We start from the raw sequence: 18,614 nt of genomic DNA on the forward strand, positions 1-18,614 counted from the left end.
TTCGGCCCGATTTTCATCAGAACATAAGATAGGTTGGTAACCTATTTAACTATGAAATTACCGACCATGTCCATTTTTCAGCGAGTGAGTCAACTACTTTACTCTAGTTAATTACTTTTTAAAGAGATGGTACTGTGCTTGCCAGTTAAAACGCCGGACTGATGAATAGTTATTAGAGTTAAAGTGTACAAGCGAGGCTTCATTCGAGTCAACGCCGACTGCCCAGCTGCTGCGTTGCCATAGCGATGCTTCACTGTTGACGTGCGACAACACAAGCGTTTGACGACCATGAAGATCCATGTGTGTGTGTGTGCGTACATATGTTTTGCGTATGTGTCCAAGCGTGTGTGCGTGTCAAGCCCATAAAAATGTGAATGAGTCTTTTGGCCAGTAACTCCAATGAAACATGAGCCAATAAAAAGATGGGTTGCTCGGTAACGGTAACATGGCAACCAACTAAATCCACCAATGGAGAAAGTTGTCTGGGAGGGAGAAACTCATCATGCATCTGCTCTCCCTTAATGGCCAAACAAACTTTGACCACTTTAAATTAAGTGCTGATGTCATCTCATCAGGGGTGGGCCGTTCTTACGTGGCATACAGTTCCCTGTACATTATTGTAAGGTAGATTCAATTAAAGTCAAATTGAAAAACAAAATAAAAAGACAATTACAGAGACTAGACAGAACTGATAATTCACATAGGTAGCCAGAACATGGATGCATAAAATATTGTGGACTCAAAGTGATCATATGGAAGACGACTGGATTTCTAATTCAGCATCAATTATACTATATTGAGCTGCTTGCATGCTTCAATTTAGTTTTGTTTGTTATTATGACCAAAAAAATAACAAGAAAATTACAATATTATTTTTTATTTAATTATTATTATTTATTTATTTATTATTATGTTGTGGTTTGCTCATTGTCCAATGAAAAACATGTAAATCCAATTGTATTACTCGAGTTTTATTTTATTGTTAGTAGTTGTAAACTATTGTTTATCAAATTAAACTACATCTACATTGGTGCGTCCTCCCGCATGACAAGCAACAATGCAAGCATTTTGATTCCACTTGTTACAATTAAATGTTCTCACCACTCCGATAGAAAAGTAGTTGTTGACGATGTTGTAGGGTACCGGGTCACCCTTCTCCTCCTTGTCATCGGGCACTATATCGATGTTCCAGCGGTCCAGCACAACCTCGATACTGTGCTCGATGTCACGCAGGAACTTTAGCAAGCTGCCCCCCTCATATCCTGAAAACACACATTTAGTAAGATTTTAGAGACGCTTCATTTTATTTTGGGTCACACATGTTGGTGGAATATATATAAATAAATATATAAATATGTATATATTTGCCCCAACAGTGTACCTTGTCACATTAAATGGTAAATCAAGCTAATCTTTTTATATTTCGCAGTTTTTTTAGTTTTTTTTTTTTTTTTACAGGAACTTCACCAAAACTGTTTGTCTCCATTCTTAAGCGAGAACTCGTGATCCGGGCTTCAACAGCTTTCCACTTAACTTCTCCATTGCCTTTCCCCCCCCCTCCTAATGAGGTTACATAAAGCACAATATTATCTTTACGGCCGTGGAATTCCATCATGTGGATGCATTTCACATTTGTGGTGTATAATTTTGTAAATAAGGTTTCCCGGCAGGACTAACACGAATGAATTCTGCTCAATAGTCTGTGTCCAAAATGCAATTTTCACTTTAAGTAATGACTTTGCCTGTGCTGTGCAGTATAGCTTGGTAGAGGTCTCACCTCCCCCCCAGCGGAGGCAGCGTGCCAGGTCGTTGCCTGTCCCCAGCGGCAGGATGGCCACCGGGGGGTGCCGAACGAAGCTGGCCTTGTCTGCAAAGACATATTTCAATTGTCACATTTACTCACCACTGACGGAGCAGACAAGATGGAAGGAGAAAAAAAAAAAGAAAAACCTTTGGCGATTCATTTCAATCATGATGACCTTACCAGCATGATGCCTTTACCATCTCACCATACGACACATCAAGGAAGAAAATCGTGAATAAAAACTATTTGGAGGCTACCGCTGACGAACACAAAGCATAAATTCATTTGAATGAATAAGATTGTATGAATACCTATACAATCCAGGATCCAGCCAACGGTGCCGTCCCCGCCACAAGCGAGCACTCGGAAATCAGGGACGTCATGAAAAAAGTTGAGCCTGAGACGTCAGAAGTGACAACATGTACGGTGTGTTAGCATCATTGCCTGCGTCAACACTGTTTTCATGAATTCTCATTAACACTGAGGTTGCACAACACTGCAGAGCAGGCACTTAATACTCCCCTTCAGAAGTATTGGGACGGCAAGATCAAATCTTTTATTTTTGCATACTAAAGACTTTTGTGTTTCGGATCAAGATGAATCCGAAACAAAAGTTCGGAGCACCAGCTTTTATTTAATATTTACTACATCAGATGTGTTAATAGTTCTAATACCCCCCCCCCCCCAGCTTGCTTCCCACAGAACGTAATTTACTGGAGACTTTCCAAGATGAAGAGAAAGCGTATAGCCCCGCATATGCTCGTTCCACCATCTTCTCCTGAGTTTCCTATGTGGCCGCGGGGCGCACACGTGACCCTTCAAAGGGACCTTTCATGTGAGTCGGGACAAAGGTGTCGATAGAGGCTTTCATGCCTGGCAGCTGCACGAGGCCAATGATGCCTTTCACTCAAGCTAGCCACCTGGTGCTCAGCGACCCATTAATGCTCACAATTAGTCCTCAAGTAGTATATTGAATTCATATTACACACGTGAAGAATGGAAATCTATAAAAGTGGAGCTTTTAAGATAGTTTCCATTGCTGTCAAAATGTCATGGCAGTGATTTTTTTGCATCTATGTTGGGGTTTGAAGTTTGGGAGCTTAAGATCAGGGGATGCTTTGAGAATAATTGTCAATTTTGGCTATGTGAAGCCCTTTGAGACTGTCTGTGATTTAGGGCTATACAAATAAACTTGACTTGACTTGACACGAGTCACTTCCGTTGTGTACGTCTCCGCAAAATGTTCATTAATCGGCTTAATCTCGATCGTCTGTTCTGCGCTGGGATTTTTATGAGCGACGGTCTAAAACAAGCGTGTGTTAGTGGGCTCTAACCAATCTTCCTCTCACCTCGCTGCCAGCTGAGGCTGTTGCTATGGTGCCATGGCAACACTCGGCCTCTTTGGAGAGACAATTTAACCCTGTCGGCAACCAACGTCTCCTTGACATTGCGGCTGGTGAGCATCTATTGTGCTATCCATTATCTAAAATCAATTGTTCATGGAGGTTGATGGAATTAAATCAACTAAATGGGGAGCATTTACCTGAGTGCTGGGCCACCTTGGTCCAAACTGTGCACCTGCCGTGGGTTGAGAAGGTATCGGAACTTCCTGAGAACCCTGAAAGAAGGAGAAGGCCAAAAAGGAAAGTAAATATACTGTGTAATTTTTTTTATTTTGAATGGGTTAAAAACACCATTCAGGTTTCAAACCTGGTTAATTTTGCTGCTCTTTAGTAGTTTATTTATTTTATATTTATTATTTATATTTATTTATATTATTTCACTATTATTAAGTTTATTTTGAGTCATCATAAGGTGGCTTTAAGACCTCCATATTTCCCAAGAAAAAAAATCCAATATTTTTAATTGAACTATAAACTTACAGTTTAATTATTCAGTTACAATTTATTTTCATAATGACACCAAAGGCACTTTATTGTTATCCTTTCTATGTTGCGTTGATATTCGCAAAGGATGAAAAATAACAAGCCGATTTTGATCAAAGTACAAAATACAGATCTCTTTTCAAATGTAGGGAGAAAAGTTAAAAAGTCCTTAGAAAACAAAATATTTGTACTTCATTACTTGACATTGATGAAAAGTAAAAATCACCCACATTATTAATTTTCACGCGTCTCAATACTCAATACTGATCTTTGCCCTCTCTGACTGCCCATATGCTAATGAGCTCAGTCATGTCTGCCTGCCAGTTTCCCGTGACCTTTGTAGCCGCATCCGACGGAGTGAACTATTTGTGCTGAATGACAAATGTACGTTCTGTCGTGCGTGTCCTGCATGTATGTCCGACAAAACAGCACATGCTGGCTGATTTAACGGTTACATATTGAAGCCAATTATATAAACTATTGGCTACTAAGCACCCCTCTTCGAAAAGTCAATAAGCTGCATTAAAAATGTTTTGTTTCTCACTGGATAACTTTCAGACATTATTATTGAAGATACAGTATATATATATATATATTTTTTTTTAAATGTTGTATTAAATAGCAACCTGACCTTTCCCCCTGTCTTCCGCCACTTTTGGGATTAACCAGCACCAGCAGAGGGTGAGTGCCCGGGAAGGGTGAGATCTATAGACAGGAAGTTGAATCAATAACCTCAGTCCTTTCGTTTGCAGAGAAAGTTTTGGTTTTGGTTTTGGACCCCGGCCTGAGCAGAACCATTACCTGCAGTGCTTGTCCGTCTCCAGGGGAGAATTTGAACACTTGGTTGATGTCGTCCGGGCTGGTGCAGGGAGGAGAGTCGCCTTCTCCGCGTTTCACCACAGACTGGCGGTCCTGCAGACAAGACCAGTGCAAAATTACATGAATTGAAACACAGGAAATCTTTAAAAAATAAAAATAAAAAATCATCCTTTCATCTTATATCACTGATCCTCATTTGAGTCATGGATGTGCAGGATATGAACCATTCATATTCACATTCACAGCTACAAAGATTTTAGAATCAGAGAGCGCAACTTATAAGGTGTCGAATGATTTAAACCTCATAAGTCACAACTTCCGTCTGATTGGTTGTGTTTTCTACGGTAATATAAAATTAGAGGTGCAAACTCTACCTTTTACTAAGTCTAAGAGCAAATCTTAGATTTCCTTATACCTCATATTATGTTTAAGCCTTTTAGGAAACCATACGCCCCAAAAAGAATCAATGTCAAAGTTAGAAATAGAGCCAGGTGCTTGTTGAACTCCAATTCAAACACAACCAGCAAAGAAGAGTGACAGCATGACACTCCGTCTGGCATGTGCACCTGCTGTTTACACCTGAAAGTGACATGCGATCTTTTCCAAAGGCAAATGAGTGACGTGTTGTCGGAAATGCGCGAGAGTTCCAAGTAACAAAGTAAAAATACTTTTATTTTTATACATGATCTGTACTTGAATATCCATTTGTCTGTTTACTTTGAATCTTTACAGAGATTGTCTGCACATTAATCGCCTCCTATATGAAGTCTAGTATGCGACTCACCAAGACAACAGGACAAATGTAGGAGGGCAGCAAGGTGTGGTCCCTCAAGGCTCCTCCGTCACACTCTGGCTTCACATGGGACGCGCATTTGTTATGCAGCTGTGGAGGACGGCATGAAAACGCAAACATCATAATGCAATCCATCCATTCAGACATTTTCTATAGAGCTTGCCTTTATAAGGTTGACTTTGTGCAAGATGGGTGCACAATTGATTAGCTGCAAGTCATTTGAAAATACTAACAAACATTCACACTTTGGGAGAATTTGGGGTCTTTATTTAACCTAAAGTGCGTCATTTGGAGAATGTTGGAGGCCAAATGCAAACGCGATACCAATTGATGGCATTTGATGTCAGTTGTTTAGCACACTTTGGATGGAAAAGCAAGTCAGCGAGGTCATCTGGTGGATATAAGTAGTATTGCATCTAAACAACACAAAAAGGAATTTTTAAAATAAATCTTATGCAATTTGAAAGCCTGTTTTTTTTCCCTTTTAGATGATGCCATGTTTATAAATAAATCTACATTTGTGTGATTTTCAGCTGAGCTGAGTATGTGGGTTGCATCCATGAACGTTTCTACAAAACGTTTTGAATTTCCACGTCTGAGGCCTGGTTACATTCGTCAGCAGGTGAGGGTTATAGCTTTTTAATATCTAAATTAAATTGGCAACAAGCTTAGACAAACTCTATCTTGTGGCATTTTGATTCCAAGACATGATGTAGTGAATTGAGGATCTTTGATGAAACAAACATACGGTAGTAGTTTGCTGCAATCATGTGGCATCTACTGTATAGGCAATTAAAAAACTTTTTTTGGGGGGGTGAATGTTTGAACAGCGGGAACAATGTATTGTCAAATCCGTCCGTCTGTTCATCCATCATTACTCACAGTGATCTGGCACCACACACAGTGGAGACCGGTCAAGCCTTGATAACATTTGATGCTCCGATGACATCGGTCACATTTGGTCGGTGAGTTGCCCTCCATCCACACGTGCTGCATAGCCTGGAGAGTGCAGACACACACACATGCACGGACACAGGCAGGGTTTGTTTACCGATGGCTCTAATGAAGAAAGCTCCGTCTGCTTCCACTTGGAAAAATCATCATTGGGAAAAGGTGTGTGCTCACGTTGGTGTGCCTGCGGGACTTGGCGTAGGTGCTAATGCAGGCGGCGATGTCTTTGGACACACAGCGCTCGTGCACCGTGTACTTGCATACTGTGGGGAAAAGCACACCCATTTCAGTGACAACATATGTGTCATGGTCATGGCCATCCACTCACAGGAACAGCAGAGGCCCTGCTTGCGCACGCCCAGCAGCATGGTGTGACAAAAGTTACAGTAGGCCGGTTTGTTGAAGTGCTTCAGGCGCCACACGTGCTGGCCATCCTCCTGAACATTCTAGTGGGAGACATCAAAATCAAGATATTTGATGTTTTTGGTTTGTGGACTAGAAAAACAGACACAAACCGTGTCCATGCCGAGCAAAACCAGCAAAGGGATGGTCGTCAGGCCTCCTCTGATCCACTCTTCCAGGGTGACTGTGCCATCCCGATCGTAGTCGATTTCCTCCATCATTTCCTTCAGAATCTACCGTGGCAGAGTAAACATTGCATAATGTCTCATGATGACAGTCTAACCCTGGAAACAATTATTTCTATTTCTAAACTGTTGCTATGACAATCTTGGAAGCCAACCAGTATTAGAAGATGCTCACCGGTCGTAGTTCTGTCGAGTCCCATTCCAGATACTCGGCAACGTGTACCATCTGATTGATGATGCGGTCCAGCTCCTACCAAAGATCCCAAATAGGACAACACAAAGCATTGTGGCATATGGATCACAACCTCTCATGTCCAAACATGATGTAAAGCCGCTACAAATTCCATACGAGCTACAAAGTTCTGTTTATGCCTCAGAACCTGGCTAGCATTAAAACGGACGGACCGTTACAAACGATCTTAATGTCAACACGCCGCCTGCCAACCGGTTTCTATTCTTAGCACAATGGGTACGGAGGATAGAAAGAAAACAGAAAGTTGAAGAAGGAGATGGGGAAACTCACCGAGCTATCCAAGACGCCGTTGCCGTCTGTGTCGTACAGCCGGAACATGACTGGAAGGGAAACAAAGAGAGTCTTTTATTTATTTATTTATTTATTTATTTATTTATTAATTTATTTATTTACATTGGGGTATTTCAAAACCTGATTGCTAAAAAAAATCAGTCACATAGTTTAAGTTACACTGGCCAGAATTACTTAGTAGAAATGGAAGCAAAGAGAGAGGAAGGGTCCCTGTGCTTGTCACTCACACTCCAGCTTGTCCTCTGGTGTGCCACGCTCCAGCAGGGAAAGGTAGCAAACAATGTCCTTCAAGAAGACCACCTGTGGAACTGACTGGGGGGATCCTTTGTGGGGTGACGGCGTCCTCCGTAGCAACGACTGCTTCTCCGAGCGGCTTATCTCTGTCAATCAACGCATCAAACAGTAAGTACAGGATAATATGACATTTCTCATACGGATCTTGTACTGGACTGAGATTTCAGGGGCAGAGGAGACTTACCTGGTGAAAGTTTCGGGGGTGACACTGGCGACCGGGCTGGGCCGGCATTAGGGGTCAGGGCGTTATTGCTGCGCTGGCAAGGCTTGACCTGGATACACGGAGAGCGGTGGGCCCCCCCGGGTGTGTGGGCCCCAGTTCTGGACCGCTGTGAAGAGGAGCGGGACGAACAAGGGGAGGTGGTGGCCTCAGTGCCGCTGGCAAGCTCTGGCGTGTGTCGACCCATCGCCGACAGGATGCTCTTACCGTTCATGCCTTGGACACAAAAGGGAAAGGTCCTTTAAAGACAGAATAAAGTGGAACACCAGCCTTTAGTTGACCTGCAACTATGATTTTTTGGGGGGTCAAACTTTCACCGTTATTAACTTTAGTAAGTAGTTTAACATTTTGGGCATTGGTCTACTCACATACAACACGAACACACACAGAACTACTGACAGACTCATAAACATGCACCACATTAGTGTGTGTGTGTGTCTAGAAAAAGCAAACAACTATGTCGCAATAATCCTTTACTGAAAAAGTTTTAGGTATCCAACTTAAGAGGTTCCCTTGTTGCAAAAAAACAAAAAAAACCTTAGAGGAATCTCAAGTTGATTAGTTTACAGGACAACACAATAATATTGCAAAGAGAAGAAACTTTTAAGGCGGGCTGATTGAAGTCACAGCTCAACCAATTTCACAAAATGGATTCCACAATGTTAAACAACAACAACAAATCACACATCAACACAACAAGCAGCGGTTGCAGATGGCTTTGTGCGAGGAGGAGAGCACCACCCAGCCCGTCAAGGCACGTCCGCTAGTACCTGTGATGGGGGCACACGCCACCTCGGTGTGAATAGAGATACCAGCATCAATGGAGCAGGACTCTTTGAGAAGGAAACACATTGAGCAGCAATAAGACAACATAGACGCAGGATTAATGGAGCTCACCTTCGCTTCTACCTTAATTACATCTACAGACAGTTAGCAAAAAATATGCTTTTAATGACCGTCACTTATGTTAGTTGAATCTTTAATGAGCTTTCTTTTTTTAGCCTGACAAGGAGAAAAATACTCAAAATCCCTCCCAGGTTATGTTATTTGAAATTCACCAAACACAAGGTGGCAGTGCAGGCTAAAACAATCTATTTTCTCGAGCACTTGTCTTTATTAACTGGCCTATCCCATCTGACAGGGCATATATAAACAAACAGTCACACAATTAGTCTTCAAGTAATGCTGCATGCATATTTTTACATATATAAACTCCACATGACCAGAAGGAATTCAAAATCAGAAGTGTGAGGCTGGTGTGGCAACCATCCTTTCATCATAATTTCAATATACCTATTGAAGCTCAATTGATCCATCCAATCATATTTTTGAATTTTCTCTATGGCTTATCATTATTCAGGTCGCAGAGGAGTCGGAGCTTTTTCCAACTGACTATGGGCAAACCTAACGTGCTTGTTTTTTTAAATATTGGAGGAAGCCAGAGTAGCACAGTACTTCAAATGGGAAGCATACAAAATTCAGCACCGAGATTAGAAACCCAAAACTTCAGAACTGTGAAGCGGACATGTCAACCACTAATCCACAGTGCGTCTGGATTAAATCATTTATTATTTAATTATAGATTTTTTTGGGGGGGTCATTATTATCATTATTTTGAAAAGTTGCATTGTAGTGACAATCATTTAGAACCACCATTTAAATTTTAAAATGTTGTTCCTGGGTAGGTTAAGGATTTACATGTCTCATTTTATAGCGTAAGCGGATTTAAATTTAAAAAAAGGAAAACATGAGAGGAGCTCACCCAATAAGCTTCCTGCAGCTCGACAATGGTCGGGCAAGGCGCCTCCCGTCTTGCTCTTGAAGGAGGTAAAGAGGTGCTGACACAGTTCTTGCGGGATGTCGTTCTCCAGGTACGTGGCCATAAAGAGCTGAAAGCCCTCATAGTCGATAGGCTGCACGAGGGGAACATATTTAGCCAATGACAAGCATGGCAAACTTCATTTATTTGCGTCATACCAACTAAAACATTTTGGTCTCAGCCTGAGTGGTGGAAAAATAATTGGGCAAATGAAAAAATAAAATCACAATGTGCCAAATAGATCCTCTGGAAACTATTATATTTAAAAACACTGTTGAATTTGCCTATTAATAAAATGGACCCAAGCATTGGAGCTCTTAATTGTCAAGCAATCTCAGGTTAGACTTGGTCACATCTTAATTAATCATCTTTGGGGAAGGCTCGTTTGTTCCGAGTACAAAAAGAGAGATCCAATATGACGCAGTTGGAGATAAAACCAGGCCAATTGTCTCGTTGGATTCCTCCGGAAAATGGTTTAGGTCAATTTATTCCTTCTATATAGTATCTTCTGCGTGATTTTGATTATATTTGATGAACTTTTTTACTTTGTGTAGGTGGAGTTCGTTCCAATGCTTTTATCCATTTAGTGCAGAGGTGTCAAACTCCTTTTTGTCGCGGGCCGCATCGTCGTCATAGTTTGACCGTCAACGCCTTACATTATATACTATGTATAAACTACACAACAAACTGATGAATGCTAATAACAATTGCTAGCAATATCCTTTTTTTTTTTTTTTAAAGTGAAGACAATTTAAAATCTTAGTATTGACACAAAGTCGATGCACAATTTTTCTTTGCGGGCCACATAAAATGATGTGGTGGGCCATATCTGGCCCCGGGGGCCTTGAGTTTGACATCAATGATTTTGCGTATACTTTGGAGTTATTTTGCAAAAAAGCATGAAATCAGTTTATTGTATGGTACACAGTTGAATTAAAATGAGCTAGCAGCACAACAAACAATGGAGAGTGGGTTAGAATGGGAGTCCTCATGCATGATGAATCCCTTCAACACATACAGCATGTATCAGATGGATAAATAAGTATCAGTGTTGCCAGGGCGGCGCATAATCTTAACACCACTGTCAATGGTTGTATGTATTGGACCAGTTAAGCCCCCCCCTAAACACCCACCCGCCCCCGTTGCTAATCACTGCTGTCGGGTGACACATTGTGAATGTTCGGAGCAAATGTACATGCAGACCACTGACAGAGACATCACGTTGACACACATGCACCCCCCCAGCACCACCTGGGTCGAGCCTTACTTTGTCGAGAACATCACGCTGCTATTTTATGCGTGCAGTCGTAAATAGCAAGCAAGGGGGGAGAGGAAGGAGGAAAGGACGAAATGAATCAAGATGATGTCATTAGTTTCCATGTCCATAAATGTTTTCAACCACTTTGTCCTTACAATATTTGATACAAAAATGCCAACAAATAAAAGTCCAAATCTGAAAAGAGATGTGCACAGCCATGAGTGTTTTTAATGGCTGAGCTTCAGAAAGGTCACTGCGCTAGTAGAGTGAAAAAAAGGGACAGTGAAAGGTACCAATAAAGTTAAAAAAAAAAAACTACAAATAAACTTTCAGTCAGTTATAGAACAGGGACAATACAAGTAAAAATACTCACCGAGAAGATGTCAAATAAGTGTGAGTGTGCGACTTTCGGCTTAATTATACGTGATAAAACCAGCTTAATTCTTTACGTTCTCTTCTTATATTTTAATATTACATTCCTGGACAATACCCCACTTCTCCATTGCAGGTTCCTGGTTTGCTGTTTCTTGTCCAGTTAATAACTATTTTGGTCTAATACTTGTTTATATTGGTTGCAATTTGACTGTCTGCCACTAGTTGGTGACAGAAGAACAAAACATAAGTTTGTTAGCCTAGATTTGTTGACTATTGAAGGTCATCTGGTGAAATCCTGATTTTACACCTACAGCAACAACTCTATGTTCATTTTTAATTTGTTCTTTTATTTTTATACTACACTGTTTAATAACCTCTGAAAGGAGGAACCCGCTTGCTCACTGTATATTTTAATAAAATATTAGTCAGTGATAATATCCATCAAAACATCTCCTGCATACCAAAAAAGGTAAAGTGAATCAGGTTGTGCACCTTAGGATTTGGAATGGAAACAAGTGGTTGCGCAGTGGCTTTGGACCCCCGTCATTCACAAAACATCCTCCCCTCAACTCGCCTCTGTTGGTTTAACCCCGCCAGTTCCCAAAGAGACCACCATTGCCACTCTTCTTTCCTTTTTTGGTAAAACCCACCAGCAGACTTTAATTTGCCGTCCATCGTGCGATAAGCACACATCACGCAAGCATACACAACTGCAACAGTGGAAACTGAAGACGCTCTGGTCCTTTTTTATTTCCACAGATAAATAACTAGTATAAAACATCCTCTGGTTGTGGAAATAAATTTTCTTAATGTTTTTTTTTTAAAACATGAATTTCCCATAGAAATATGCAATCAAAACATCAGAAAGAAAATAAAACAACTCTGTAGTATTCAAATGCCACACTTCCTGTCTGCAACACCTTGTTATGACTGAGGTAACATTGCCGTGACAAGGGTGACCATGACATATTTGCATAGTTCATTTTGGGCACAATATATCTCTGGGACATTCAAAACGAGCGCTACCTGTCGAAATGATATGTAAGCTTGCTGAGTGGATCATTTGCCCACATGATAATAAACACAGCCATCCTGCATCCTTAGCGTGCAAATGAAAGCCTTCAAGTGATTTACAAAACCTCTTTCCAAGTCAATAGGTTTTACGTCATGGCAAAAGACTCTTGCCGAGTGACTCTTCATATGACACGACTTGCATTTTTCTGATATTCTGACAAGAGCTGTGCGAATGCTGCCAAGCTGCATTCACTTAAAAAAAATTGAAAATATTTGACAAGTTTTTAGCCAATGTCAGTTTAGCTGAACATGACTTTATAGAGTTTTTTAGGTTTTGTTTTGCTAAATAATGCCTCCTTACAAGGATGCATCTGTGGCATCCATGAGCAGTTTGGGCAAAAAAAACAATATTTATTTTTTTAAAGATTTTCCCTGGGTGACTAAATGGGGCCCAGCATCTATTAGAGGGATGGCCACAAGACTATATTGACGTACGTATATGACATTGAAAGTATAACGACCGAGATTGATTCCTTCTATTACCATGATGAAGATGGAGTGTCTTATCTTACCGTGTCTTATCTTAAGTGCCATTACGACATTACGACGCTTGCTTTGTTGCTATATTTGTAACCCAAGCAGAAGGCTGCATTATGGATGACAAGTAATGGTGCGAGGAAATAATGTGGGTGCGTGGACACCGTCTGCTTTACCCACTCATCAGTCTCAAAGAGCGAGCCAAAAGGCAAAATTCGTTGCCCGCCCATTTTGGAACGAGACGGAAGACATCTCGTTTGTCGCCATTTTGCTTGGAGGCAACCACTGCGGCTGCTACAATGCCTCCGATGACTCACGCACTCGCGAATTGATGGACGACAGAGAGCAAGGCCAAAGTCAGCCATTGTGGCGCCAGGTATGCCCACGTGGACGTAAAGTCTGTCTGGCCCGCACAGCAACAAAGAGCTTGTGTCATTCCTCAAGCCGATGCAATTAAAGTACAGATAATCATGACAACCACCACAAAAGTGGATTCCTTTGGTGATTCATTTCTAAGCTAATTCAAATTGAGGCAGCCAAAAGTTCCCTTACAGAAAACAAAATCTACTGAAATTATACAATGACACAAAATGAGAGTGAAAATGATGGTCACCTGCTCAGGGTTATATTTGGAGAGCACTCCTTCGCCGTGGAACTCCTCCAGAACATCCTTTAACTTTTTGGTGGAGTCTGTGGAGAACAGAGGAGAAAAAGAACTTTTTAATTCAAAGCACTCCAAGAATGCTCCATCTTGGTATATTTAACCTTAAAGAATCATTCAACCCAATTATAGAAGAGAGAACCATATATGGTAACTTAAAGGAGATATAAAAAGAGTTCCCACGTTTATGGCAATCTTTCGTAAAATAACAAAGGATTGAGAATTATAGTAATACAGTTTTCTTGCCCTGGTGTAATTTTTAGAGCCGATCTGTCTCATCTAGCGTGCCAGCTCCTATCCCGCCGAATATTCATCCGCTTCATTTGAATAACAACCGATTGGCTGGATCTTGCCAGCGACATCCTGCCAGGTAGCAGGGTCCAAATGGCCGATGTAACAATCTTTTAAGAATGAAACTGGTTCTTTATTTCAAATTCGCCTCAGTTCCACCAACTGACCCACAATGATGTCAGCATTTTTCCTTCCACTGATTGGTTGGTCAAAATAAATCAAGTGATCTCCGTTGTGATCTGCACACCTTAATTCATGCAACATCAACTCATCCATTATTTTTTTTGGTCATGTTAAATTATTCAGATTAAATCGGGTATTTCATTACGGCCCAGGTACCAATATACTAATGTAGACAGCAAGAATTTACTATCTTTGCTAAGAAGACTGCAGTATCTCACTAATCATACATCTATGCTCAGTAACATTAGACAGTGACCCGCTCAGAGAATGATGTATCGACATTGATAACAGGTAATAAACTTTTATGTTTTTTGCGCAAGGACAAGAAGAGGAGTCCGGGCACGTGCTCCTTTGACTAACAAATAGGCCACAAGGCCAGCAGGTGAAAGTCCAATGTCCAATTTCGTGTGTGTTTATGTCGATGTAAATGTCTTCTCTTATCATTAAAATAAATAAACAAGAGAGTAAAAACAAGAGCTGAATAGCAATAGGCTGATCACACATTTTGAGGTTTGTATACTGCACATACAATTTAAAAACAAATTTATAATTTATAATTGTAATATTCAAAGAACATGCTTGAAGCAATATTAGTGGATTAGCCTACCCTAGAATCTTCAAGAAAATAAATCACTCTTGTACTTACACTCACTGTACTGTTGGAGCTGGTTGAACTCAGCTGGGCTCAGACACACCCAGCTCCCGTCTCCCATAATGCCTTAATTTGTCGAGGTCAAAGGGGGGACGTCTGGCAAAGCGCACCAGAAACAGGTAGGATAATTAATATCAGGTCAGATTGAGGATGAAAACTGAGGCTAAGACGTTTGTCATTTCGTCCAGGAGGAAAATTATAGTCCCTGAATCTTCTGAAAAGCAATAATCCAAATTAGGAAGTATAAAATGTCCACTAGGAAATGTGATGAGGAGGATGTGTCAGGATGAGGTCAAGGTGTTTGCGACCTTTCTGCTTGTCATTTTTGCGATGTTGTCCTCATGACTCAGCAGAAAAGACCTCCATATTCACACCTGCACACAAACGCACGACATTACACACATTTCTTAACACAGCAACTCTTAACAAATATATTTGATCAATACCAGCTTTACCACCACAGTAAAAATATTGTCAAATGTCCAACAAAATTGCGCACCAATTGTGGCTAGTGAGTGTCGTTTTGATTTTCTGCTCACAGCGACAAACACATTAGTTCCCCGGCAGTGACAATAATTCCTCATGTCATACTTTATGAAAGTGGAGGCTTTTATTTTTATTAATGCATTGTGTTGCCTCACTCTCCAAACAGGATTTCTTGATTTTTTCCCAGAGCCACTTTCAACCATTCGGATGACATTATCATCAGAACCCAAAAAAATACAATCATTTTCATTAAGAGTTGAAACAAACATGCAATACACTCCGTGTTCCTCCAAGTGAAGCATGTGCGCTCATGGACATGCATGTGCTGTTGTGTAAAGAGACAAACGGAGGATCCCTGTGTGTTATTTTGTGCGTGTGCATGGGGGCCTCCCCCCTCCGGTGCAAAGAGGGATTCTGTTTTGCTGAGCGGGTTGCTAGGCAACCCTGACGTCACTGCAGTGCAAAGAGAAACACCACGACGGAAACAGACGAATGCATGAAGGACACTTAACTTACTCTGCAATTGCTATCTGCTTGGGTTTCAATGCACTGTCTTCCTATATGCGGCCTCCACATTAGGTACACCTGCATAATCTGATGACATCACCCAACACAAGATCCACAAGGCCGACTTTTGTCTGACCTGGTCAGAGAGGTTTGATTAAAGAATATATCGTGTGTGGTTGTAATCAACTGTGCCGCTGACTATTTTTCATTGTCCAATGTGGTCGGTAAGTGTGACATTAAGTTCAACCGCTGCAGAGTGACGTCCAATTCGAAATTTAGAGTAGCACACCTTCAGTGTCGTGCCACGTATGTGGATGCAGAGAAATTTAACTGCATATCTTGGTGTTTAAATTTAAAATCTTTTTCTCTTTTGTTGAATGTGATACTGCTCTGGGTGTGTCAATTAGCAGTATCTTAAAAGTGTATAATAACCACACCATCTATGCTAATTTCCATTTGCCCATCTATGACGTTTCACATTATATTTTAGCATAAAGCTAGCGGACTTTCGACTGAAAGTTTAAGTGTGTTTTAATAAGGTTAAACGAGTTTAAAGCAAGATTCTAAACTGAGTTGACATCGTGGAAGTTTATTGATTTTTTTAATTACTATCCTTGAATATTATTGGTGCTGAAAAACGTCAGCTCCACACTTTTATCAGTAATATAGTAAAAATGAGTAGAGTGAATATTTACTTTGCAAGTTGACTTTTATTGTGTGTTCCTAAATTTTAAGTTTAGGGGCCACTGTGTTCCTTGTAAAACAGGGCCTTGCTTTAAAGTGCTTGGGAGAGGTAACGACTGAAAACAGTTTTATTGTATTTTTATGTTCTCTCTTTATCATGGCTTTTTACACTATCGAGGGTGCCGGTGGGTCTGGAAAATATCCCCTGTGACGAATGAGGGTTTCACTATGAGCCAAAAATATGCCCCAAATTCCACAAGCCCATCTCATCCATCACAGAGGACGTCTCTGATTCAGACATGAAGGCGGCAAGCTTGATGTCCCCAGGAAGCAATGGGTCATGCTGAATCACATACAAACACTCTATGCTAGCTCAAGCCACAAGCGGAGGATGAAAGACAACCCTGCTCGAGATTTTGGTCACAAAGTTCAAACACTGAAAGCGGCAGTAAACGACTGTGCTCTCCGTCGTTTTCCGAACAGACTGCCTGAAATCCACCAGACTACACAAGACGCACTTGCCAACCATGACATACAACTATAATTTCATCCTGAGCACATATGACAAAAAATACATGTACTGAGGGGATTAGCAACTTTGAATACTCCAAGAGCCATTTGAACCGTTTCTCGTTGAGAAAAAAAATTGGCAAAAGTCATAAAACGTGTGACATATGAGGATATATTGTTGATTGCATTTCTTCATTCAACAACATTGAACGTGGGAAAATTATGCTTAGCTAATGCTTGCATTCAAATAAAATAGTTTTCCTCAAATGAAATTAAAGCCAAATTTAAATAAAAATGTAATCAGCTTCTGTGTTCCATCATCATCAAATTGCATCTAATCGTGCATACAGTCAACTGCAAGAGTAAAAAATTGACAATTTCATTTGTGAAATATATTTTGCTGAAGAATAGGAAATTAAAAATATTTATTTTACATGGAACGATGTACTGAAAGGCGCATCGCTGGGCACATGGCGCAGAAGGAAGATGCCGAGCCATCTCGAATTCAAGAATGCTCTACTCGAGAGCGGCATCAGCGTGATGTCAGACAAATACTTCCAATAAGAGAGGCATGGGAGCAATTGAATACTATTTTGCCAAACTTAGTTGAAGGTAACAGTGAAGCTGGACATTTTTAAAAATAGGATATTTCATGTCTGAGCTTTTTGAGATATCCAAGAGATATCATTTGTTCAAGTAAGAAGAGATATTTATTTTTATTTCCCGCTTTTGTCAATAAATAAAAGAGCCGTACAAGTTATCCATGGTCTTTTATGGTGGTTTCTATCAGCACAGTTGCCATGGCGCTCACATGTGACTTTGTTATGATTACTCGTGCCTATGCCTGCACTTCACGTCGTCTGCCCACACAGGCCGCCTTTGTCGCGTAAAATGTCAATTGACTCGCTGCAAGGCACACATAGCAGCTGCTAAACCAGGAGATGTTTGCAACAATAATGGCGAGCGGAGGGATGCACGCTCAGGGAGGAAGTTGAACAATAATGTTGGTTTTTTGTGTGTGGGGAGGGGGTTGCACAGGATGCGACTGACATCTCCATCCCAGTGAGTCCGGGGTCCAACCTCTTGACAGGAAGTACAGCAGACCCGATAGAGGTTGCAGTCTCAACGCTGTCATTGTGGACACGCCCATGAGAGGAAGCTGTACGTCTTTTGTGAAAATGTGATTACTATGCGGAAGCTTTTTTTGTTTGTTTTTTTCTTTTGCTCACTGTCAAATGCAAGTTAGATGCAAAGTGTGTTCATCTGTCTATGCCAGCAACGTTTAATGACAGGCAGAACAATTGACTACTCTTCTGCTAGATGGCAATAAACTTGTGTGGCTAAATTGTAAAAATGTTAAAACAAAATCTTCATATTCCATAAGCAGGCAAAAAATGTAAGGTATCGAATAGGGGTGTAACAAAAATCTATTTGAATTGGAAATTTGGTTTCGATTTAAAAGATGTATACAGAAAATAATGACTTTGTCTCAACAGAGCTTGAAAGGGTCAAAGGTCAATGAAAAGTTTATATATACACACAGAATGAGCAAACTCCGACAGAATCAAACCTTGCACCTCTGCCTCATTATAATAACAATAACAATATGCTTTTGCGGCTTTTGAAAGTGACAAAAGCAAAGCTTTTAATGGACCGTGATGAAGCAATGCTAGAAGCCCCACCACACCATTACGTTTATAACACGCCCAAGCGAATGCTTAAGAATCAATAAACATCTC

At 40.8% G+C, this 18,614-nt stretch overlaps 1 protein-coding gene across 3 annotated transcripts in view; it reads right to left on the reverse strand.

The window, feature by feature from the left end:
• Positions 1 to 18,614, reverse strand: part of LOC125973244 (diacylglycerol kinase beta-like) — a 42,040-nt gene that overhangs the window by 22,453 nt on the left and 973 nt on the right. Inside the window, exons 2-21 of one of the 3 annotated variants that reach the window (XM_049727172.2) lie at positions 14,683 to 15,062; positions 13,515 to 13,591; positions 10,985 to 11,005; positions 9,661 to 9,811; positions 8,669 to 8,731; positions 7,863 to 8,114; positions 7,612 to 7,764; positions 7,364 to 7,413; positions 7,016 to 7,090; positions 6,769 to 6,888; positions 6,582 to 6,699; positions 6,428 to 6,516; positions 6,185 to 6,301; positions 5,294 to 5,392; positions 4,492 to 4,602; positions 4,322 to 4,395; positions 3,348 to 3,422; positions 2,116 to 2,201; positions 1,778 to 1,867; positions 1,102 to 1,262 (exon numbers count right to left, since the gene is read on the reverse strand). In XM_049727172.2, coding sequence (XP_049583129.1) covers positions 1,102 to 1,262; positions 1,778 to 1,867; positions 2,116 to 2,201; positions 3,348 to 3,422; positions 4,322 to 4,395; positions 4,492 to 4,602; positions 5,294 to 5,392; positions 6,185 to 6,301; positions 6,428 to 6,516; positions 6,582 to 6,699; positions 6,769 to 6,888; positions 7,016 to 7,090; positions 7,364 to 7,413; positions 7,612 to 7,764; positions 7,863 to 8,114; positions 8,669 to 8,731; positions 9,661 to 9,811; positions 10,985 to 11,005; positions 13,515 to 13,591; positions 14,683 to 14,749 — 2,049 coding nt within the window. In that variant the 5' untranslated portion in view covers positions 14,750 to 15,062. The remainder of the gene's footprint in view (positions 1 to 1,101; positions 1,263 to 1,777; positions 1,868 to 2,115; positions 2,202 to 3,347; positions 3,423 to 4,321; positions 4,396 to 4,491; positions 4,603 to 5,293; positions 5,393 to 6,184; positions 6,302 to 6,427; positions 6,517 to 6,581; positions 6,700 to 6,768; positions 6,889 to 7,015; positions 7,091 to 7,363; positions 7,414 to 7,611; positions 7,765 to 7,862; positions 8,115 to 8,668; positions 8,732 to 9,660; positions 9,812 to 10,984; positions 11,006 to 13,514; positions 13,592 to 14,682; positions 15,063 to 18,614) is intronic. The other 2 variants (XM_049727173.2, XM_049727174.2) reach the window with 2 other exon arrangements.

The sequence above is a fragment of the Syngnathus scovelli genome, chromosome 8, assembly GCF_024217435.2.
Source record: "Syngnathus scovelli strain Florida chromosome 8, RoL_Ssco_1.2, whole genome shotgun sequence".
Lineage (NCBI taxonomy): Eukaryota > Metazoa > Chordata > Actinopteri > Syngnathiformes > Syngnathidae > Syngnathus > Syngnathus scovelli.